Genomic DNA, 26,143 nt, shown 5'->3' on the forward strand with positions numbered 1-26,143 from the left:
ATAGTAACATAATAGATATTTAATTCATTTATGTCAGTAATTATCTTGAAAATAAAAATACTATTCTAATTAAGTGACAAAGATCATTGTATTAAAGAATAAACATGTTACCTGTTAGTTTTATGGATTGTTTCCTTTGCTGTGCAGAAGCTTTTAATCTTGATGANCAAATTGACATCTTTAAATATATGCAGATTATTATATGGAATTTGTACCTCAGTAGAGCTGTTTTGAAAACTAATGTATAGGAAAATGAGAGTAAAAAAAAAAAAAAAAAAAANCGTATAGGAGGATTAGGAGGAACTTAACGGAGGACCAAGGGGGAGAAGAAGGGGGGAAATAGTGGCAGAGAGGGAGAGAGGTAAACCATGAGAGACTCTTGAATGATGAGAACAAACTGAGGACTGATGGGTGTGGGGGGGAGCGGGGAGATGGACATGGAGGAGGGAACTTGTGGGGATGAGCACTGGGTATTATATGGAAACCAACTTGACAATAAACTATTGTAAAAAAAAGTGTATTGTTTAACTTTCAAAAAAAAGAATAAACACGTTAAAAGTAATTATTAAAATATTTTAGTTAGTGACAAAGTTTGTCGTAGCCTTTATGATCTTAGTGTACCTTGCTTTTTTGGTAGGTAGCCACAAAGAAATATTTTATTTATGAGAACAATATAAAGAAAAATATTAAAAACTTTTTTCTCAACAAGACAAAACAATCCAATTTAAAAATGGGCAGAGGGCCTGAATAGAAATTTTCCAAAGAAGACATATAGATAGCCAACAGACACATGAAAAGATGCTCAACATCACTCATCATCAGGGAAATACAAATCAAAACTACAATGAAATATCACCTCACACCAGTCAAAATGGCTAATATCAAAAAGACAAATAAGTATTGGCAAGGACATGGAGAGAAAGGAAACCTTGTGCACTGTTGGTGGGAATATAAATAAATTGGTGCAGCCACTCTTGAAAACAGTATGGAGGTTCCTCAAAAAATTAAAAATAGAAGTACCATATGATCCAGTAATTCCACTACTGGGTACTTATCTAAAAAAAATGAAAACACTCATTCCAAAAGATAAATGCACCCCTATGTTTAGTGCGGCATTATTTACAATAGCCAAGATGTGGAAGCAGCCTAAGTATCCATCGATAGAAGTAAATGGATTAAAAAGATGTTATACACACACACACACACACACGGGAATATTACTCAGCCATAAAAAGAATGAAATCTTGGCCATTTGCAACAACATGGTTAGAGCTAGAAGGTATTATGCTAAGTGAAATAAATCAGACAGAGAAAGAGAAATACCATATGATTTCACTTATATGTGGAATCTAAGAAACAAAACAAATGATAAAAAGGCAGAAAGAGACCCACAAATACAGAGAACAAGCTGGTCTTTGCCAGAGAGGAGGTGGATAGGAAGATGGGCAAAGTGGGTGAAGGGGAATGGGAGGTACAGGTTTCCAGTTTGCAAATCATGGGGATGAAAGGTACTGCATAGAGAATATATAGTCAATGGTACCATGATAAGGTTGTATGGTAGCTATACTTGTGGTGTGTGTACAGCATAGAGTTGTGGAATCACTATGTTGTATACCTGAAACTAATGTAACATTGTGTGTTAACTATACTTCAATAAAAACAAAGAAACAACTTTCATTTATCCCTGGCTTCATCTAAATTGTAGTTTGAAATGAGCCTTTTCACTTGGGATGAGAAAGGTTGTGATTTTGCATGTAAAATATTATATATTTGCACGTTTCTCAGGAAAGGGTCTATAGCTTTCATCAGGATCTTATGTCCAAAAAAAAAATTTAACAATCATGGTTTACAGAATGAAAGAATTGAATGCTGTTCTAAGGGTCTAATTTCTCAATAGTACTTCTCTGAAATTAATTTTTAGTGAACAAGTCAAATGACTCTATAAATGTGTACATGAGCCTCATCACAGCAGCTTGGAGTAACAAATTCTAGATTATTCCAAGGGTTTGTGTGGCTTAAGCTTTGGTGAAAGCTCTGTGTTTCCTTTAGTTGGACTGGGATTCTCATGGTACTATACGGAGATCAGCAGCTACAGCGCCACCTGGGAATTTACTAGAAATGCAAATACTCAGGTCCTACTGAGTCAGAAACTCTGGAGGTGGGGGCCAGCAATCAGTGTTTTTGAAGGAGCTCTCTAAGAGATTCTGATATACACTGAAGTTTGATAACCACTGAGTCAAACTATAAAAGCCCATTCTCTACCCTCTGCTTTTAGGCCACATTTAGGACAGTTTGTTAAGGAAATGGCCGCCGAAGGAACAGTCTGATTTGATGGCTTATATTTTCCATCTCTTTATCCTCACAGGCCGAATTGCTCTCACACAAGTATACTGGGTTGTGCAGCAACACGGAATAACAATTTAGAGAAAATCAGTGTCCAGCTAAAATTGGAATTTAGAGACACAGCATGGAAGTTCACTCATAAAATTCTGACCAGGAGGCTTTTCAGGGATGAGCCCCAGTAATTCCAAAGGCCTTGGATCTCCACTTCTTTTGAGGAGGAGAACATTCAGTCTCCCCATCTGACTGAACCTCAGGAACAAAGTTTTATTTACCTTTTTCCAGCTGTGTGACACCCTCACAAACATCCTGTAAAGGAGTGCTCAGTATCACAGGCTCTGTTTGCAAGATAGGTTAATGAGTTCACTGAGCCTATGTTCTGAGTACCCAGAATGAGAGGTCTTAGCTATAGCAGCATATAATTGATGAGCTATTTAAAAGTAGCCCCTGGGGGTGCCTAGGTGGCTCAGTTGGTTGAACATCCAACTTCAGCTCAGGTCATGCATGATCTCACGGTTTGTGGGTTCAAGACCCATGTCGGGCTCTGGGCTGACAGCTCAGAGCCTGGAGCCTGCTTCCGATTCAGTGTTTCCCTCTCTCTTTTTGCCCCTCTCCTGTTTATGTGCACGCTCTCTCTCTCCCTCTCAAGAATAAATAAATAAAACTTTAAAAAATAAAAATAAAACTAGCCCCTAAAATGTCAAATGATCATTTTCTCAGGTCCTCCTATAGCCTTCTGAAGCTTGATTTGTTGTGACACCTTACTGTTTGTTGGTGAGTAATAGCATAGAGCACTTCACAGCAGTTCTCATTAAAGAGGGCAGTCAAGTGGAATTCATTCTTGGCTCTTAATAGTTTTCAAATGAGAATTTTATTGCATATTAATGAGCACCAATTGACATTTGTGACTGGTTTTTATGGAAATCATGCACTTATAATTTGCATAATAGTACCTAAGTGCTTTTAGGTAACAATGCAACTCTGAGAAGTTAGTGAGGGTTTTAGTAAGTTGTTTTTTGTGTTGCCTTTTGGGTAGGGAGGACAGTTGTTCTTTAATCCCAGCCTCTAGTCCCTGGCAGTAGTGTGGAATATTAACAGGTCTCCAGGATCCATCTATAAGGGGTCTCTAGGATCTGTCTATAAGGCAGTTGTGACTCACTGCCCAGTTTGTGTGTGGTTGTGCCAGTTTATAACTGAGAGCACAGAGTCAGCAAAACACATCAGGGCAGGGTTCTAAAAGCAGGAGATGCTCCCACTGTAGTCAAAGAGGATCTTCTAGCCCTCCATGAATCAAACCTCCTGATTCTCCTGACTTAAAGAAGTATCTAGATGGTCCTGAGGATTGTCCTAGAAATGTAGGACTCCTGTGGTGTTTTGTGATGTTTTGTAAATGTCTCTGGGTCTCTTCAACAAATATGCTGTTGATTGCCTACTTTGTACCAGGCACCATGGTAGGTGCTAGAACAAGACATGTTGGCATGTTTCCTGCTGCATCCTTAGCTCTTAGTAGAGTGACTATTGCATAATAGTTGGTCAATATTTATTGAATCAATAAACATGATCTCTGCCATTAAGGATATATAGTTCATTATTCTTACAAAATCTAATTGTAAGTATAGTATAAAGATCATTATAGTATAAAAATCATAATGTTAGAAGATACATTAATGATTCAGAACTTGTAATTCTGTTATTTAGAGAAACAAGATGGATAGCCTCAGTTATGTACCTTCAAGTCTTCTGTACAAATGGCCCTTCTGTATAAGTCTATATTTATTGATGATCTAGTGTATAACAGTCATATTTGCATACATCCCATACATCCCATATTATTTAATCATTAGCAAAAACCTATGAAGTATAGATAGTGTTATCCTCATTTCACTGAGGAGGTAGTTAAGAATTGGAGAAGTGACTAACCTAAGACACCACATAAAGAAAATGATGTATCTAAGACTTAAATTCAGCCTCCGTAATTGTCCATTCCCGTGCCATTTATTACTGACAATGGTCCTAGAATATGTAAAGTAAAGCCAAACTCCAAGTACTAGCATGGGGGGTTGAATTCGCCCAGGGGCCCTGGGACATACCCTGTATTCAGTTGACCTACTGTTTATAGTAAACTTACTACTTACAACACTGTTTCCTATGTCCTGTGGGGGATCCAATCTAGTAGCCATTCTGATTCACTATAATTCTGTCAAGTAGCCAGAAAAGTTTAAACACTATATAGCAAAGGGAGAAATCAGGTTTAGTAGAAGAAAAGTTACAAGTAATATGAAACTAAAAGTCCAGTATAGCCCGCTATAATGTTGAGCAAAACTGTTCTCCAGATTTTTGAAAGATCACTTAGTGTGAGCTGGGAAGCACAGGAAGAGAGAGGCTTTGGGACACAGGGATTAGGAAAGAATAGTGGTATAGTTCAAGAATTCATACAAATCCCAAGGATCCCAAAGGTCTGCTTTCTCTGAGATCCACAGCAGACTAAGGGAGTGAATCAAGTCCACTCCCCTTCCTCACTGCCCTCCCACCTCCCACCCTTGCAAAGGGACACCCAGTGATTTCATTCTGCTTTTAAAATCCCCTAAGAGGGATGTGTTTTCAGCAGCCATTTCTCCCCTCAACCTTTCCTCTGGTAAATCAAGATTCCCTACACGGGCCCTGCCCCAGGGTCTTTGGGATGATCACTCAGAAACCAAGAAAGTTTGTGGAAAACTTAATTGGAGGCACTTCGTTCACAGCCTTCAAAAAGAAACTTACCATCTCTCCCTATTTTATATGGCAATCTGAGACTCTGAGCAGATTAATTCAAATTGTTAGAAAACTTACAAGTTCTTCCAAAACTAATACTCTCCCACAAGAATGCTCTTTCTCCTTCCACTGTGTTCCTTTTCTCCCTTGGACCTCCTCCACAATCTTCTAACAGCAGCCCTAGAGTTCTTACCCCTACAACCTGCCTGCTTCCCCAAGTTCAGGCCTTGCCAGCTGTTCCAAATGTGTGAAAGGCCAACCACAACTTCCTTGTTGTTTTGGTATTTTTGTTTTCTTTTGTTTCTTTGTTTTTATTTAGAGAGAGAGAGAGGGAGAGGAGAGGAGGAGAGGCAGAGAGGGGGAGAGAGAGAATCCCAAACAGACTCCATGCTAAAGCCCAGTGCAGGGCTCGATCTCACGAACATGAGATCATGACCTGAACTGAAATCAAGAGTCAGATGCTTAACTAACTGAGCCACCCAGGCACCCCTAAAGGTTTTGTAAGTGTAGAAAAAGCACTGAACTTGGGAGACCTAGATTCTCTTCCTACACTAAGTGATTCTGAGTCTCTCAACCTCTGAGGGCTGTTTCCTCACCCATAAAATGAAGAGGTTGGACTTTATGATATTTGTGGTTGCTTCTTGCTCAAACTATTCTGTGACTTAACCCTGACCAAACATCTGTTCCTATAGATGCAATATTTTCCCACCTTAATCTCATACTTATGCTTAGAAAGCATTTACAGCTGTGAGCCATCTCCTGTGTACAGATCTGTGTGGCAGGTGTTCCTTGAGAGAGGTTAAATCCTCTCTGCCCTGCCTGCACCTGCCTGCTGCCCCCTGAAGAGCAGTGCATGCTCAGGGAATGGAAGTGAATTTGACTATTAATATAAGTGACCATATTCAGGATGTTTGTAAACCTGCTATCAGAACAGAATACTGTGCATTCAAGGGCAATTAAAAATGCATTTTACATTCCCTGCTGCTAATAATGATCTGTGTATCTCCTTGCCTATATTCACATAGCTAATGGAGAGCTAATACCTTAGACAACATTGGGGCCAGAAGGAATCTTAGTGACTATTTAGTACAATGCTGTTTGTGGTGGTGGTGGTTTGAATAGATACATTTTTTATTCATTTGTATGTGGTTCTGTCTTATCTCTTTCAGTAGGTAACCTGAGGCCAAAGTACTTGGAATAATGTATCTCTTTGCCCACTTTGCATAGAAACATCCCTATTATTCCAACTGCCTCTTCCCCTGCTTTTTAAATTTTTTTTTTAGTTAAAAATTTTTTAGCATTTATCTTCGACATAGAGAGAGACAGAGAGACAGCACGAGTGGGAAAGGGGCAGAGAGAGGGAGACACAGAATGGGAAGCAGTTTCCAGGTCTGAGCTGTCAGCACGGAGCCCAATGAGGGGCCCAAACTCATGAACCGTGAGTTCATCACCTGAGCTAAAGTCAGAGCTTAAACAACTAAGCTACCCAGGTGCCCCTCTTCCCCTGCTTTTAAAACATTTAGTGGATTGAAAAAATAAGAGGCAAGGAAATCAGGACAAAGGGAAAATAGTCATTTTTACAAAGGGTAATAAAATAAGGCAGAGATACCTAACATTGTACAGTTGCTATAAGTGAGCCATACGTTTGGTTCCATGCTTCACAGAGGCCAAAAGACAGAGAAACATACTATGCATGACATAAAAATATTATAGGAAAAAGCTAACTTTTCCTAGTATTTCAGAGGAAGATAAATTTATACCATGTGTCCTTATGGAGGAGCCACTAAGTCAGTGTTGTAAACAATACCATCGACAGTATCTTATTAATACTTACAATGCTAAATGAATTCATTCATTAAATAAGCATTTACTGAGTCCCTACTATATGCCATGATGTTTCAGTGCATTACAGTTGCTATTCTTTCTTGTGCTCAAATTTTTCTGTCATTGGTCAGAGGGAGCCAGTTGACTCCTGTGTCCTTTTGACATGATTCTGTAGTCTCTAATACTTTTTTATTTTCTAGTATGACAAGATGTCCCAGATTGATCTTGTGTATTTCCATCTCTATAACTTAAATTAACTATTTTACTAAAGAAACCTGATTCCTTTTAGTGAGTGGTTTTAGAGACCACAGTCTGGGCACTCAGAGTGTTTATTATTATTGGGTTGTAATTACTCCCAACCCTCAATTAACAGAATAGAAAATATGACTGTTTTAAAAAGAGGAGAATCAATTCTAAACTCATACTGGTATTTCTAATTTAACCTGAAGATAAAAAGGTATTTACTTAATTTATTTTTATGTGAATCTCTTTTCTCTCACTTTGAAAATTTTAGTTCCCAATAACATAGTCATAATTATTTCCTTTACCTAATAGATACTTATATGTATATAAGTGTATATATGTATGTGCACACATCTATATAAAATAGGAATATTACCCATTTAATTCAGTTTAAGATTTCTTTTTGGGTTTTTTTGTCCTTTGGAAGAAAAATCAAATTACTGTTACTTAAATTCTTTATGTGGTTATACCATCAACTTGATACAGTTAATTTATTTCAATTTGTATTTAATTTTTAGAGACTGATTTTCTTTTTGATTTAACTTTGTGTTGAAATTAAGTAAAATATTTACATGGTTTCAGAGCCAAAAGTATAAACAATGCGAGGTCTATTTTAGCTCCCTGTCACCTCCCCTTTGTTCTTTTCCTCATCTTATAGGTAAAGCTTTTATTCTTTCATTGTTTCTTTTTGAAAATAATCCAATGACTTATATGGATTTCATCTCCTTTCTTACATAAAAGGCAGCACACTATATATGTTTTGCTGCATCCTGCTTTTTTTTTTTTTTTTTTTTTTTTTTTTTTTTTNGCAGTATATAGACACATTCTCATTCTTTTTTAAAAATTGGGATATTCCTTGTTTTTAAAAACTAAGTCTTATTTTACAAAAGCAATAGATTGATTTTTCTCAGAGAGTGAGGGTGCTGCTGGGTGGAAGGAGTGGTCTGGAAAGAATATGCCAAGGTGTTAGTACTTAATTCTGGGTGTTTAACATTTTATTTCTTGTACTTTTCTGAGTTTTAAAAATACCTATGAATTTAAAAACATTCTTAAATACAAATGCACACCAAAGCAGCAAAAGAAAACTCTGAGGAATTAGATCAAATAGAAAAAGTTCACAGGGAACCTAGATGGCTCAGTTGGTTAAGTTTTGGACTCACCTCAGGTAATGATCTCACTGTTTGTGGGTTTGAGCCCCATGTCAGCCTCTGTATGGACAGCCCAGAGCCTGGAGACTGCTTCTGTCTCCCTCTCTCTCTGCCCTCCCCCACTTGTGCTCTGTCTCTCTCTCTGTCTCTCTCTCTCAAAAATAAAAATAAGCATTAAAAATTTAAAAAAAAAAAAAAGAGGGAAAGTTCAGGGGAGGATGTGCATGAGAACGTTCTACAGATGGTGGAGCTGGGCCTCAACAGAAAGCTCTACTTTGTGAGGGTTACCTGATATCTGAGAAATTGCTGATGAAAAGGGAGGAACGAAAGCCTCCCAAAATTTTGTTTGCTTAACTGACCATTGTCAGACAACACTGAACATTCCCTGTAAGAACAGGAGGGAGACTAATGCAGAGAGCTGTCATAATTTTCACTATGGAATTAACCATTCATATTTTATATTTACATGGCCAAACCTGTCAACCTCATTTAAAATTGCTTCATTCCTGGGGAGAGGAGTTCAGATAGTGGATATGCTTGTCTGTTATCCACAAGCATAGTCATATATGCTTGTCTTGTCCCTCCAAAACAGCTAGATAATTATCAAATCATTTTGAACACCCAGGAAATTGATCTGAGGACTGAGAGAACAACCTGCACAACTAGAGGGAGAAAATAGGCCCCCATCATGGAAGGTAGGAGGTAATGTGATTTAGGGGAGAAAGGGGAGGGAGCCCTGATCATGGGGTGGCAAGGGGCGAGAGAGAGAAAGCAGCATGCAGAGGATTGCACAAGAAAAACACTTCCTCAAAACCATTGACTGGGAATTTGGGAGGAGCTGATTATCAAAAGTTTACAAGCAGCAGAACTGAAAGTCTGAAGTTTTAAAAGTCGGCACCATCACCAGGGTCAAGCCTGGCAGGCATAACTGTGCTCCTGTAGAAAAGAAGGGCTGAGGTCTTGGAGTGGACAGCGTGGTCTGAGGATCCCCTGGGTTATACTGGGAGAGACAGTTTCTCTTCTTGGAATGCATTTTGGAGAGGTGGCACGGCTTCTGACGGGACAAAAGAGACTGTGGGTGCCATTGAGCTGCCCTATTCATTAGCATACCTGTTGAGGGAGCTAAGCTGGATGCAAGCTTTTTGCTACAGTTTTCCATAAAAATCTAAACCCCTGCATGGTTGTGCAGTTGCTTTTCTGGGACAAACTAGTACCAGCCACAGCACGACAAGCCCCTGCCTCAGAGGATCAGTGCAGGTCCACACTAGCTGGGTCTCTAAAATTCAGAGTTTTGAAACCCAGCTACACACCTGAGCTAAAACACAGGAGCACTGCATCACTGACAGCATGGACAAAACAGGGTGAAGGCAGGGATCTGACAGGAGCCTGGAACATAAGAAGGTAGGTTGTTTGCTCTTCTGTGAGGGCTTCCTGGACAGTGAAGGGTACAAACTCCCCTCTCCGGGGAAGAGACTGGGCCAATGCCATTTCTCACTTATCCCATCAGCATGAAGGACTTCAGCAAGTGGCACAGCACACAGAGTGGAGGCTTGAGCTGCTTAATCCAAGCCCTACCCCCTTGCATTCTGCAGGTGCCTTTTTTGGGGGGTCAGGGTGAGGGAAGAGAACAAGTGAAGCAGGGGTAGAGAAAGGGAGACAGAGGATCCAAAGCAGGCTCTGTACTGACAGCAGCAAGCCATTGTGGGGCTTGAACTCATGAACTGTGAGATCATGATTTGAACCAAAGTCGGACACTCAACTGACTGAGCCACCCAAGTGCCCCTTAAGGTGCCTTTTTTAATAGGGCAGGTGTGATTGAGAGCTAGAGCAGCAGCAAGCCCCTCTCTAGGAAGACCAGCACAAATGGCCCTCCCCCATGCACCAGGTCTACTGATTATAGAGTGCTTCAAAGCTTCAGCCCTAGTGAAAATAGGACAGCCACAGGCTTTACTAACACATAAAAGACAGATACCTAGACAAAATGCCAAGATGGAGGAATTCATCCTAAAAGAAAGAACAAGAAGAGGTTACAGCTAGGGAGCTAATCAAAACAGATATAAGTAAAATGCCTGAACCAAAATTTAAAACAACAATCATAAGGATACTAGCTGGGCTTGAGAAAATAGAAGAAACCAGAGAGACCCTTACCACAGAGATAAAAGACCTAAAAATTAGGTCCAAATAAAAAATCCTATTACTGAAATGCAAAACTTACTGGATGTAATGACCACAAGGATGGAGGAAGCAGAGGAATGAATAAGTGATATAGAAGATAAAATTGTGGAAAATAATGAAACTGAAAAGGGAAGGAAAGAAATGTATCCAATTACAAATACAGATTTAGGGAACTCAGTGACTCCATAAAGAATAACATTCGTATCATAGACAGAAGAAGAGACGGAAAAGGGGGCAGAAGGTTTATTTGAGCAGATTATAGCTGAAAACTACCCTAATCTGGGGAAAGAATCAGGCATCCAAATCCAGGAGGCATAGAGAACTCCCATCAAAATCAACAAAAGCCAGCCAACACTAAGACATACCATGGTAAAATTTGCAAAATACAGAGATTAAGGAAAGAATCCTGCAAGCAGCAGGGAAAAGCAGTACCTAATCTACAAAGGAAGACAAATCAAGTTAAAAGCAGATCTCTTCACAGAAGCCAGGCATGCCAGAAGGGAGTGGCATAATATATTCAGTGCACTGAATGGGAAAAATATATGCAGCCAAGAATACTTTATCCAACAAGGCAGTCATTCAGAATAGAAGGAGAAATAAAGAGTTCCCCAGACAAACAAAAATGAACGGAGTTTGTAACCACTAAACTAGCCCTGCAGGAAATATTAAAGGGGACTCTTTGAGTGGAAAAGAAAGACCAAAAGCAACAAAGACTAGAAAGGAACAGAGAACATCTCCAGAAACACTGATTTTATAAGTAACACAGTGGCACTAAATTCATATATTTCAATAGTCAATATAAATAATATTAATAATATTAATATAATAATATAATAATATTCAATATAAACTAAATTCTCCAATCAAAAGACATAGGGTATCAAAATGGGTAACAACAACAAAGACTCATCTACATGCTGCCTCCAAGAGATTTATTTTGTTTGTTTATTTTTTTTATAGTTTATTTATTTTTGAGACAGAGACAGAGCATGCGTGGGAGAGGGGCAGAGAGAGAGAGAGAGACAGAGAATCTGAAACAGGCTCCAGGCTCTGAGCTGTCAGCACAGAGCCCGATGCGGGGCTCGAACCCACGAACCATGAGATCTGACCTGAGCCAAAGTCAGATGCTTAACTGACTGAGCCACCCAGGTGCTCCAAGAGATTCATTTTAGATGTAAAGACACCTCCAGATTGAAAGTGAGGAGATGGAGAACCATTTATCATTCTATTGAATGCCAAAAGAAAGCCAGAGTAGCCATACTTCTATCAGACAAACTAGATTTTAAATCAAAAACTGTAACGAGATGAAGAAGGGCATTATATCAGGGGACCTGGATGGCTCAGTCTGGTAAGTATCCGACTTGATTTTAGCTCAGGTCACGATCTCCTGGATTCATGACTTTGAGTCCCACACTGGGTTCCACACTGACAGTGTGGAGCCAGCTTAGGATTCTATCTCTCTCCCTTTCTCTCTGCTCCTCCCCTGCTCATTCTGTCTCTCTAAAAAATAAATAAATAAACTTAAAAAAAAAAAAAAGGACATTATAGCATAATTAAGGGGTCTATCCAACAAGATCAAACAATTATAAATATTTACGCCCCCAACTTGTAAACCCACAAATATATAAATCAATTACTAACAAACATAAAGAAACTCACTGATAGTAAAACAATAATAGGAGGAGACTTTAACACACCACTTACAGCAATGGACAGATCACCTAAGCAGAAAATCAATAAGAAAACAATGGTTTTGAATGACATACTGGACCAGATGGCCTTAACAGGTATTTTTAGAACTTTCCATCCTAAACATCAGAATACACATTCTTTTCAAGTGCATATGGAACATTCTATGGAATAGATCCATACTGGGTCACAAATCAGGCCTCAAGAAATACAAAAAGATCAAGATCATATCATGAATATTTTCAGACCACAACACCATGAAACTTGAAGTCAACCATAAGGAAAAATTTGGAAAGACCACATATACATGGAGGTTAAAGAATATTTTATAAAGAATGAATGGACTATTCAGGAAATTAAAGAAAAGATTAAAAAGCACATGGAAGCAAATGAAAATGAAAACATGGTAGTCCAAAACCTTTGGAATGCAGTGATGGTTGTCCTAAGAGGGAAGCATATTGGAATACAGGCCTACCTCAAGAAGCTAGAAAGGTCTCAAATATACAACCTAAACTTACACCTAATGGAGCTCCAAAAGGAACAGCAAATAAAGGCTAAAGCCAGGAGAGGAAGGGAAATAATAAAGACTAAAATAGAAGTAAATGATACAGAAAAAAACAAAAAGAAATGGGTGCCTGGGTGGCTCGGTTGAGCATCCAGCTCTTGATCTCAGCTCAGGTCTTGATCTCAGAGTTGTGAGTTTGAGCTCTGCATGGGTCTCCACACAGGGCATGGGGCCTACTTAAAAAACAAAATATAATAATAATAATATATTAATAGTAATTATTATTAGTAGAAGCAAAAAAATGTAGAACAGATCACCAAAACTAAGAGTTGGTTCTTTGAAAGAATTAATAAAATTCATAACCCCCTAGCCAGACTTATCAACTAGAAAAGAGAAAGGACCCAAATAAATAAAATCACAAATTAAAGAGGAGAGATCACAAACAACTCAGAAATACAAACAATTTTAAGAGAATATTATGAAAAATTATATGCCAACAAACTCGGCAATCTGGAAGAAATGGATAAATTCTTAGAAACATGCAAACTACAAGTGAAACAAGAAGAGAGAAAATTTGAATAGACCCATAGCCAGCAAAGAAATTGAAACAGTAATCAAAAATCTCCCAATAAACATGAGTCAAGGTCAAATGGCTTCCCAGGAGAATTCTACCAGACATTGAAAGGAGAGTTAATACCTATTGTTCTCAAACTGTTCCAAAAAATAGAAATGAGGGCACCTGAGTGGCTCAGTCTGTTGAGCATCCGACTTCGGCTCAGGTCATGATCTCAGTTTGTGGGTTCAAGCCCCGAGTCAGGCTCTGTGCTGACAGCTCAGAGCCTGGAGCCTGCTTCAGATTCTGTGTCTTCCTCTTTCTCTGCCCCTCCCCCACTCGCTCTCTGTCTCTGTCTCTCAAAATAAAGACATAAATAATTTTTTTTCTCATTAAACTTTTCTTTTAATGGGTCTCAAAATTCTGTGACAGATTTTTGGTCAAGTAGTTTCCATTAAAAAGTACTGATTTTAAAAACTAATAACTTAATGGGGCGCCTGGGTGGCTTAGTCGGTTAAGCGTCCGACTTTTGCTTAGGTCATGATCTCGCGGTTCGTGGGTTCGGGCCCCGCGTCGGGCTCTGTGCTGACTGCCGGCTCAGAGCCTGGAGCCTGTTTCAGTCTGTGACTCCCTCTCTCTCTGACCCTCCCCTGCTCACGCTGTCTNAAAAGCCATAAATAATTTTTTAAAAAAAGAAATGGAAGGAAACTTTTAAACTCATTCTACAAGGCCAGCAATACCTTGATTCCAAAACCATCAAAGATTCCACTAAAAAGAATTACAAGCCAATGTCCCTGATGAACATGGATGCAAAAATTCTCAACATGATACTGGCAAATTGAATCCAACAATACATTGAAATAATTATTCACCACAACCATGTGGGATTTACTTCTGAACTGCAGAGGTGGTTCGGTATTCTCAATCCATGTGATACACCACATTAATAAAAGAAAGGATCAGAACCATACGATCTTCTTGATAGATACAGTAAAAGTATTTGACAAAATACAGCATCCATTCTTTTTTTTTTTAATTTTTTTTAATGTTTTATTTATTTTTAGGAGAGAGAGAGAGACAGCGTGAGCAGGGGAGGGTCAGAGAGAGAGGGAGTCACAGGCTGAAACAGGCTCCAGGCTCTGAGCTGGCAGTCAACACAGAGCCCGACGCGGGGCTCGAACCCACGAACCGCAAAATCATGACCTAAGTGAAAGTCGGACGCTTAACCGACTAAGCCACCCAGGCGCCCCATTACAGCATCCATTCTTGATAAAAGCCATCAACGAAATAGGGATAGAGGGAACATACCTCAACATCATAAATGTCATATACAGAAGACCCACAGCTAATATCATCCTCAATGGGGAAAACCTGAGAGCTTTTCTTCTATGGTCAAAAACAAGACAGGGATGTCCACTCTCATTGTTATTTAGCATAGTACTGGAATCTTAGCCTCAGCAATCAGACAATAAAAAGAAACAAAAGAGATCCAAATAAGCAAGGAATAAGTAAAACTTCCACTATTTGCAGACGACATGATACTCTATGTAGAAAACCCAAAAGACTCCACCAAAAAAATTACTAGAACTGATACATGATTTCAGCAAAGTCACAGGATATAAAATCAATGTAGAGAAATGTATTGCATTGCTGTACACCAATATATACCAATAATGAAGCAGCAGATAGAGAAATCAAGGAATTGATCCTATTTACAACTGCACCCCAAACCGTAAGATACCTAGGAATAAATCTAATAAATCTTTACCAAAGAGGTAAAAGATCTATATTATGAAATCTATAGAATGTTTATGAAAGAAATTGAAAAGGACACAAACAAATGGAAAAACGTTCCATGCTTATGGATTGGAAGAACAAATATTGCTAAAATGTCTATACTCCCCAACGCAATCTACACATTTAAGGCCGTCTCTATTAAAATACCACCAGCATTTTTCACAGAGCTGGAACAAACAGTACTAAAATTTTTTATGGAACCACAAAAGACTCCAAATAGCCAAAGCAATCTTGAAAGAAAAATCAGGAGGCTTCACAATTCTGGACTTCAAGCTATATTACAAAGCTATCTTGCAAAGCTGTAGTCATGAAGACAGTGTGGTACTGGCCCAAAAACAGACACATAGATCAATGAAACAGAATAGAAAACCCAGAAATGAATCTGCAACTATATGGTCAACTAATCTTCAACAAAGCAAGAAAGAATATCCAGTGAAAAAGACAATCTCTTTTACAAATTGTGCTGAGAAAACTGGATAGCAGCATGCAGAAGAATGAAACTAGAGCACTGTCTTATACCATACACAAAACCAAATTCAAAATGAATGAAAGACCTAAGTGTGAGACTGGAAACCATCAAAATCCTAGAGAAGAACACAGGTAGAAGCCTCTTTGACCCCAGCCATTGCAACTTCCTAGTAGATGCTGCTGCTTTTTTTTTTTTTTTAAATGTTTATCATTTTTGAGACAGAGAGACAAGAGAGCAAGCAGGGGAGGAGCAGAGAGAGAAGGAGACCCAGAATCAGAATCAGGCTCCAAGCTCTGAGCTGCCAGCACAGAGCCTGATGTGAGACTTGAACCCACAGACCACGAGATCATGACCTGAGCTGAAGTTGGCCGCTCAACTGACTGAGCCACCCAGGCGCCCCCTTCGTAGACACTTCTCCTGAGGCATGGGAAACAAAAGCAAAAATGAACTATTGGGACTTCATCAAGATAAAAAGCTTCTGCATAGTGAAGGAAACAATCAACAAAACTAAAAGACAGCCTACAGAATGAGAGAAGATATTTGCAAACGACATATTGGATAAAGAATTAGTATCCAAAATCTATATACCAAACTCAACACCCAAAAAGTATATATAATCCAGTTAAGAAATGTGCAGAAGACATGAATAGACACTTTTCCAGAGAAGACATCCAGATGGCCAGCAGACATTTGAAAAGATGCTCAACATCACTCATCACATCTCCAAGAAAATACAAATCAAAACCACAATGAGATTCACCTCACACCTGTCAGAATGGCTAAATAACAACACAGGAAACAACAGATATTGGTGAGGATGTGGCGAAAGGGGAACCCTCTTACATTGTTCATGGGAATGCAAACTGGGGCAACCACTGTGGAAAACAGTATGGAGGTTCCTCAAAAAGTTAAAAATAAACCTACCCTATGACCAGCAATTGCACTACTAGGTATTTACTCAAAGGATACAAAAATACTGATTTGAAGTAGCACATGCACCCTGATGTCTATAGCAACATTATCAACAAAAGCAAAGATATGGAAAGAGCCCACATGTCCACTGGATGAATCGATAAAGAGATGGTACACACACACACACACACACACACACACACACACACATACACACACACTGGAATATTATTCAGCCATCAAAAAGACAGAAATCTGGGGGCACCTGGGTAGCTTAGTTGGTTAGGCATCTGACACTGGCTCAGGTCATGGTCTCACGGTTGAAGCCCTGCCTCAGGCTCTGTACTGACAGCACATAGTCTGCTTAGGATTCGCTCTCTCTCTCCTTCCCTGACTCATGCTTTCTTTGCCTCAAAAGAAATAAATAAATAAACTTTAAAAAAAAGAATGAAATCTTGCCATTTGCAATGACATGGATGGAACTAAAATGCATTATGCTAAGCAATTTTCTTTATCTCAAAATGTCTTTATTTTACCTTTTCACTGAAACACCTTTTCACTGGGTGTTATATTCTGTGTTGACTTGATTTTTCTTTTATTACATTAAGATATCCTTCAGTTCTCTTCTGGTTTATATAACTTCATATGAAAAATCTGTTGTAAGTCTTACTGTTATTCCTCTATACATAATCTGGCTGCATATAAGATTTTATCTTTATTTCAGTTTTTAGTAATTTCATTATAAGATGCATTAGTATATGTATGTGTGTTTTAATGTTTATTCTGCTTAATTTTGGTTGAATTTCTTGGACCTGTAGGTGTATACTTATCATCAAATGTTAAAATTTTTTATTATTATTTCTTTCAAATATTTTTTTTCTATTACTCTGCCTTTTATCCCCTGGAATCCTATTACATGTATATTAGGCCACTTGCTATTGTTCTGTAAGTCACTGAGGCTGTGTCCATTTGTATTGTTTTTCACTCTGTGCTTCATTTTGGATAATTTGTATTGCTTTGCTTTTAAGTTAAGCAATATTTTGTTTTTGTAGCATGTAAACTATTGTATTTTTAATTTCAGAATTATATATTTTTAAAAATTTTTAATGTTTTTTATTTATTTCTGAGAGAGAGACAGACAGCATGAACAGGGGAGGGTAAGAGAGAGAGAGGGAGATACAGAATCTGAAACAAGCTCCAGGCTCTGAGCTAGCTGTCAGCACAGAGCCTGAATCAGGGCTCGAACCCACAAACTGTGAGATCATTACCTGAGCCAAAGTTGGACGCTTAACCAACTGAGCCACCCGGGCACACCTCAGAATTATATTTTTATCTCTATAATTATATTTGGGCCTTTTTTATATTGTTGATTTCTCTCTTCATTTTGTTTGTTATATTTTGTGTCTTTGATGATACTTATAATAGTTGGTTTAAGGTTCTTGTGTGCTAATCATATCATTTCTGTATTTGTTTTTATTGATTAAAAATTTTTTTAATGTTTTATTTTTGAGAGAGACAGAGTGTGAGTGGGGGAGGGGCAGAGAGAGAAGGAGACACAGAATCTGAAATAGGCTTAAGGCTCTGAGCTGTCAGCACAGAGCCTAATGTGAGGCTCAAACCCACAAACCTGAGCTTAGTCAGAAGCTTAACCAACTGAGCCACTCAGGTGCTCCTTTATTGGTTTTTTTAAAAAAGTATGGTTATAGGTCATATTTTTTGTTTCTTTGCATGGGTGGTGATTTAGTATTGGATGATGGACATTTGAATTTGATGTTTTTGAGTGGTGGATCTTGCATTCCTTTAAAGGGCATTGGGTTGTGCTATGGAATGCAATTCAGTTTTTTGTGCATCAGTTTGATCCTTTTGGGGCTTTCTTTTAACAATTAGTAGGGCAAGACCTCCCAAAAGACTAGACTAGAGCTCAGTAGTACCTAGAGTAGAGTAGCTTCTAATAGTAGTAGACTAGTTCCACCACTAACATAATGACCTTACTGAGGATTCTATCCAATGTCATATATTATAAGGTTTCTCCATTCTGGCTGGTGGGAACACAAAATATTCCCAACTCTGTGTGAGCTCTCGGAGTTGTTCAGCTACTGCCTACCAGTGGTTATGTCTTCCATTTCAATTGGTTTCCTCTCATTCATGCCTAGTTCAGTACTCGGAAAAAGACTGAGGTACCCTGCAGATTTCCAAAGCTCGCTCTCTCTCTTTGCATCTCCATCTTCTTCATTCCTCTGCTTTAACAAATTCTATCTGCCTTGACCTCCCCAAACTCCAATCTATTCTCCTTCCATCAGCAAGACTTAGTTAGGCTCTATTTGAGTTTCCTTCCTTGGGCTGTAGCCTGGAAACTGCTTCCAGTTGGTAACTTAAGGTCAGTTATGATCATTGAAATAATTTTTTTATATTCCATTTTATATATGTCAGTCAATTGTAGGGTTCATCTCATTTGTTTTCCATAGTTCTGTGATATGTGTTATCCAGTCTAAAAAGAGGAGTTTCATATATTTTGTCTAGTTTTCAAATTGTTTACAGTAGGAAGGCAATTCCTATAGCAGTTAATTTTTCATGAACAGAAGCACAAGTCCTACCAACTGCAAAACAACTTTTTAAAAGGTAATAGTTGTAGGACTAGTTTTTCAATAGCCAGAAATAATGTGTAGAAGAATAGGAGTGATTTTATAGAAAGACATGGGACCATTCAGGGTCATGAACCTATAAAAAATTAATACTTGGGAACAGTGTAGCTAATGCAATGTCTGTTTTCCTGATCCTAATCATTGGGTATGACTCTGTAATCTGTCAAATAAATTGTAAGCCTCACCATGCATGGTCTTGGGTTTGCTACTGTCTGTGACCTAGACAATTTATCTCTAAAGACTTTGTGTGTGGAGTGGTGCTCTTGGAGGAGCCTGACAGATCTTTCTCTTTGTGCCTTAGATCTTGTATCTGCCTGTTGTCAAATTACTCACCATTACCCTATTTGACACACTACTCCCCACCCAGTTTCCCAGTCATTCAACAGTTCTTGAAATCATTCAACTCTCCTCTCAGTGACTAAGCCATTCACTGTTTCAGCAACTCCTCATGTGTGAATCTCTGAATGTGTGCTGATGTTGGAGTTGAATGCTTGCCCCATGACAGAGTCCAGTATCATGAGTATATAAAGTTATAAAGTTCCTACACTGGATATCCATGGATTGAATGGGGGCCTAGCATTCAAAGTTCCATGCCAGTGAGTTCAGTCTGTCCAAGGGAACCACTGGAATTTATCCCCCAGGAAATTTATAGGCAGATAGACTGTCCCTTCATGTTCACAAAATCTCCCAAAGATGATATGAGCTTAACATTGTTAGCACTTCTAGGATCCACAGTGCTGACCTGGGTTTCTTAACTTTAGTGTCATTGGCATTGGAGAAGGATAATTTTTTGTTGTTTGGACTGTATTATGAATTGTGGGAAGTGTAGCAGAATCCCTGGCCTCTACCTACTAGATGTCTGTAGTACTGTCTTCTCAGTGTGGACAACCATGATGTCTCCAGACATTGCCAAATATCCTCTGGAAGTGCAGAATTGCTTCAGTTGAGAACTACTGGTATAGAGACACCATTGTGTGCCATACTTCAGGGAGCTCCTAGAAGTGAAGCTCAGGGAACTAAACATTAAGAAAACCTCCAGGCCATTTGGTGTCTTCTTGGGAGAGACCTGTTTAGAGAGTTTGCCCCGTGCAGGGTGTACACTAGGTAGACATTGACCTTGGAATGTAAACTCCTATGTTCAAGTGCTGCCTCTGCAAATTCATTACTCTTCAATTTCCTTATTTTAAAACGAGGAATGGTATGTTTACCTCACATAGCACTGTTGTGGCAAGAACAAATGAAGTTACATACACACACACTGATGTGTACTTCTATATGATGTAAGGATACACAAACATTGACTAATAATGGTTCAAATATAAATATATTTATTTGCCAGTATGATTAAAAGGGCAATATATGAAAAACAAATCTTTAGATCCTCCCTGTGACTTAGAATATTGCTCAATGCTAGAAGACACAATAGGGTATGTCTAACTTTTAAAAAAGGAAAAGGAAATAAATTGTCTTTTCAGAAATAAAATTTCAACTAAATTATGACGCAAATAGCCATGTTTTTATATTTAGTTCTTAATTTTGCATTCAGTAAACTGACAGTCTGTACAAGAATTTAAATGTCTTGATAGGAGAAGTAGCTTTTAGTTCTCTTGGGATTTCATTGTAATGAACCTGGTAAATAATTCAGGAACATATGAGAGGCCGATAAATGGGCGGCACCTGGTGCTATATTGTTCATGCCTAAGCATGCAGAATCCAAAGATGGCATTCTACACCTGTCACCATTGTTGTGGCTTAAATACAAGTCCTATGCTCAGTGGCTATTGAAATAATAATAATTGATATATTTTCCTGTTCCAGTTTTCCTCCATAATAAAAGAAAACTGTGCTAAGCTGTTTTAGAAACACAAAGCAAAAGTGGCACCCGCTTTTAAATTCCCACTGGTAAAATTTCTAATCTGTTTTTTCTATCAAGGGATAGATTGCTTTAAAGAATTAGGAACATGTCTACCTTTTCTTCTGAGGCTAATTTGAGTCTTCCTGCATTTCTGCTTTTGTTCTGTAAATTGAGCTTCTTTTCTGAACACAGTATTCATATTGCAAGCATCTTCTAAGAGAAATAACACTATCCTCTGGCTACTCATTCACTCTGTGGGAATTCCTAGAACTCCTCAGGTTCTCTCCCTATGACCTAAATAGGCTTTCCCACTTCTAGTAGTCTAACAGTTTGAAAACAAACAAATCAAAAAATCTTGGCAAAAGGCTTGTGTATTGTTCTGAGACCCCAGCTTCCTGGATATAAAATGTTCCTCTACTTACTGAGTGAACAAGAACTCCAGTGACTGAAAGACATTTCATGCAGACAGCATGGGTCCCTGAGTCCACTGCTACTCAGGATCAGACACAGCTTGAGCCATGAGCTGCATGGAAAAATCTTAGAAGGCCAGGGAATTTCCTAGTACGGAAAAAAAGGAAGAGGACCCTCACATGTTTAAATTAAAGTTATTATCGTGCTGAGCCAAAAAAAGGATCTGAAAAGAGACTGTAGAATTTTATATCTATAAATTGTTAGATGAGCTTTGTCTTTGTTTTTAAAGTGTTTTTATTATAGAAGCTTAAAGATATATGTATTTAAATATATGTTAAACTTTTGTTACGTGTAATAAAACACCTATATAAGATAAAAATATAACTGTGTAATTAAAATGTATAAAATAATATTATTACACTTCTATAATAAACCACTTATATGTTATATATTAACATACATTTATATTATATATATATATATTTTTATATATGTAATAGATAAATGTTTGTTTGTTAACAGGTTTAATTGGCTTCCTTTCCTTCCGGACCTGTGTGAGAGTACTTGGAGCAGTGACTGCCATCTGGTGGCAACCCAGAATCATCACTTCGTGTAATCTAATGGTTACCAAGATGCCCACTCTTGCCTCACATGGTATGCACTGGCAGCAGGGCACAAGGAGAGCCTGGAAGGTGTCTGATGAACAACCTAGTGAAATAAACTTTTACTTCCACCTGAATGGGTTGTTTTCGTCCCAGATTCTGAGCCAAGAGCCAGCTCCAAAATGGTGCCTCTGAAGAAAAGATTTGAATTGTTTTTGTGTTTTAGTCTAAGATCTGCTGGTTACCCACCAGCAGATAACCAAGACTGTGAATAAGCACACACCAAAAGGGGCATGCGATGTCATGGAGCCTGAAATAAACTGCTCTGAACTGTGTGACAGTTTTCCTGGCCAGGAGCTGGATCAGAGTCCTCTTCATGATCTCTGCAGGACAATTGTAAGTGAGCAGCCGTGGGGTATCAGGGCTGCTCAGATATTCATGTTGTTGTTGTTAGTGGTGGTGGTACGGTGGTAGTGGTGAGGTGGAGGAGGAAGAGGAGGAAGAGGGAGAGGAGGAGGTATGCTCACACAGGACACGTATTTCCTGGCTTTGGGGATGATGGGAGAGTTATGTTTGGTCTGTAAAGGAGCCTTCATTCCTAACAGCTTCTCTTTATTCTGTTCTCAGACCTCTTCCCACTATAGCAGCAAGACCATTTCTTCATTATCTCCTGTCCTCTTGGGTGTTGTTTGGACCTTTCTCAGCTGTGGACTACTTCTGATAGTCTTCTTTCTTGGCTTCACAATTCGCTGCAGAAATAACAGGTAAGTAGCCCCATACCTAGTTTCTCATCCCCTATAGCCTGAATTATGAAACCCAGAGTCTTGGTATCATTTTGGCATCATGAACTGCTAGGTGATATCATCAAAGCTTATCTCCTACTGTGGCATTAAGCTGTGTGAGAAGTTCCCCTGAAATCTTCCTGGACTTGCAGTATAATTTCCTCTTAAGGAGAAAGATCTAGTCCAGTATTATGGCAGCTATTACAAGGATATCTAAAGAGGAGAATGAAGAGTCTCTCCTCATAAAGGAATTTATGATCCTTCTGATATAATTAGGCATTTGTATATGGCCAATACAGCTGGAAACAGCCCAAGTGGGATAAGGTTTCTGAAAAAAATAGTGAAGCTCCACTACATGGCTGTTCTGTTAGACAGTTTGGGCTTGTTAGAAAGTCACTGGCTCATCAGAGTAAGTGTCCAGGACTCCCAGGGCTGGCAAAAGAAACTAAATGAAAACTTTTTCTGAAGGGACTTGCAAAATTCTGTCTTCACTGCTATTCGATCCTTCTCTCAGGGCCCACTTCACCTCTCCTGCGTCAGTACTCTTTACCCTCATCCTGCCCCCACTGTCTCAGGCTGCCACCTGAGAAGCCCTCTCCAGCTCTCTCTCTGTGGCCCACAGCTGAATTCTGGATGCTGCCCACATCAGATTTCAACAACTCTCTCAGAGAGGTCAAACTTGTGTGGTGCCACTCCAGCCTTACACTTTGTGGTGATCAAATGTGCTCCATTGCTTAGGTTTGGCTCTCAGATAAGGTCAGTCAGTTGGATTCGTCTAGCAGGCATTTTGGGGCACCATTGGCCATTTGAGGCATGGAGGACATGGAATTGTTAAGCAGCAGTGACTTCGTCTGCTGTGTCAACAAGAGCATGACAGTGACACATGGCACTCTGACCTGAGTATACCCCTGATGCTGCCTCAGCCGCTTTTCATTCTGTTCTTCAAATACACTAAGCTTTCTCCCTTCTCAAGGCCTTTCACTTACGGTCCCTTTATGTCCCCACTGCCTGACAGTCTTCTCCAGATCTTCCTGTGACTAGTTCCTTCTCATCTCATAGGTCTTGGCTCAAATGCCACCTCTTTATATATTTTTTAATATTTTTAACGTTCATTTTTGAAAGAGAGAGAGAGTGTGAGCAGGGAAGGGGCAGAGAAAGAGGGAGACACAAAGACTGAAGCAGGCTCTGAGCTGTCAGCACGTAGCCCAATGTGGGGCTCAAACCCATGACCTTTGAGTTCATGACCCAAGCCAAAGTCAGATGCTTAACCGACTGAGCCACTCAGGCGATCAAATGCCACCTCTTTAGAGAAACCTTTCCTGATCATTCTATCCAAAGTAGCCTGTCTACAGAATGGCCACCCAGCCCAATGTCTCATTCCATATCATTCTGTTTTATTTTCTTCATAGCAAGTATAACTCTCTGATATCACCATATTTATTGATTTGCCTGTTTATTGTCTATATCTCCCACCAGAATGTACTACCTATGAACACAGGGACTTTGTCATGCTCACCACTATCTCCAGCATTTAAAACAGACTCTGGAACATCATAGGTGCTCAGTAAATATATTTTCAGTGATTCAGGGAAGAAGGATATTTAAATCCCAATAGTAGCTGCTGCCAGGAGAATGGCTGGGAAATGCGTGTATTTCAAAGCTAGAGAATTACAGAGTATAATCTTTTCAGATGCAACACTGAACTGATTGGCAAATTAATAACTGACTGGCAAATTAGAAAATTTGGTTCATATGTCATTTCCCCCCAACACATTAATGGTTTAAAGCATACAGGGACAAGCCTTCCTACAATTAAAGAAGGAAGACTTAAGCAAAGAATACTGCACTGCTAGTTTAATGGCTTCAAACACTGGTACACTTCCTATGTTATGAAGCTCTCTGATGAAACTGGAGGAGTAGATGGAGAAGTAGAGAGATATTTCCTATGTGCTTAAAAACAATTGATTATTGAAGAAAGCACAGACCCAGAACATATTTTTAATTTAGATGACAGTATTACCTACTGGAGGTGAATGCCCTCAAGTACCTACATCTTGCAGATTTCAGGTTGCAAAAATCAACTGTGATCCTGGGTACGAATGATAATGGACATTGGCTGAGTGCCTAGTATTTTAATTGGATAATTATGATTTTTATTAGTATTTTGGTTGCAAAGTTAAATATGTTTCAACTGCTATGACCCCATACAATTTTTCCCATAATCCATTATTTTTAGACCAAATTTGTAGAACACAAGGTTTTTAAAGCATTTATATATCCTGTTAAAATAGGAACACTTGTAAACAGTGTTATTGTAAAAACACCTATATTTCTTAAATTCCATTAAAGATTTTGCTGCTTTTCTTGCTTGCAGTGGGAGCATGACTTGGCATAAAGAATAAAATATTAAGAGGCACTGTGAATAAAGACACATTTTGCAATTAAGTAGCTTACAAGTTCAGACAAGGAAAGATAAAATAACCCAGTTTCAAACTGCTTTCTTCAATAATAAAATGTGTTCAAAGGTGCAACATCACAGTTAGATGCTTCATTTCATTTCAGTTTTATGGTCTCTAAATTTGTGACTGTGTGTATGTGTGTAGTGCCAGAGGAAGAAAAATATTTTAATAAAATATAAATATTAAGTAATGGTCAAGCTTAGTTGCAGATATTACATTTTTTATAAAATTTTAAAGTGTAGTCTGCAAGAGAAAATCAGTAAAGATATAGAAGACTTGGACAACACTATCAACCATCTTGACCTAATTGACATTTATATAATCCTACACCCAACAGCAGCAGAAGACACATTCTTTTCAAGTACACATGGAACATTTACCAAGATAGATCATATTCTAGGCCATAGAAAAAGTCTCATTAAATTTAAAAGGATACAGTTCATACAGAGTATGTTCTCTGACTACAGTAGAATTGAATTAGAAATCCATAACAGAAAGAACTCTGGAAAATTTTGAAATATTTGGGAACTAAATAGAGAACTTTAAAATAACTCATTGTCAAAGAAGAAATTTAAAAAAAAGAAACTAGAAAGTATGTTCAACTGAGTGAAAATGAAAATACTAACATACCAACATTTGTTGGATGCCATTAAAGCAGTACTTACAGGGAAATGATAGCACTAAACTCCATATTAGAAAAGAAGAATGATATATACTTTATGAAACAAAAAAGAGCAAATTAATCTCATCATAAGTAGAAGAAAGGAAATAATAAAGATGAAAGTGGAAATTGATGAAATAGAAAACAAAAATCAGAAAATGAGAAAACAACATGAAACCGAAGCTCTTTATGGAAATCAATAAAATTGACCAACCACTAATTCAAATGATCAGAGGAAAAAAAAGAAGATATAATTACCTAAGTAAAGAAGGGAGAGATGACATCACCTAAGATTCAATGGATATTAGGAAGATAATAAGGTAAT

The 26,143-nt window shown here is 38.5% G+C and overlaps 1 protein-coding gene across 2 annotated transcripts in view; it reads left to right on the forward strand.

Annotated features, from left to right (window-relative positions):
- The window catches only part of GPR156 (G protein-coupled receptor 156), a 101,521-nt gene that overhangs the window by 19,006 nt on the left and 56,372 nt on the right, over positions 1-26,143 (forward strand). For both annotated transcript variants that reach the window (XM_077776764.1, XM_077776765.1), the window contains exons 2-3: positions 21,837-22,312; positions 22,544-22,680. In XM_077776764.1, the coding sequence (XP_077632890.1) occupies positions 22,220-22,312; positions 22,544-22,680 (230 nt within the window). In that variant the 5' untranslated portion in view covers positions 21,837-22,219. The remainder of the gene's footprint in view (positions 1-21,836; positions 22,313-22,543; positions 22,681-26,143) is intronic.

Source organism: Crocuta crocuta, unplaced genomic scaffold, assembly GCF_008692635.1.
Source record: "Crocuta crocuta isolate KB4526 unplaced genomic scaffold, BGI_CrCroc_1.0 scaffold87, whole genome shotgun sequence".
Taxonomy (NCBI): domain Eukaryota; kingdom Metazoa; phylum Chordata; class Mammalia; order Carnivora; family Hyaenidae; genus Crocuta; species Crocuta crocuta.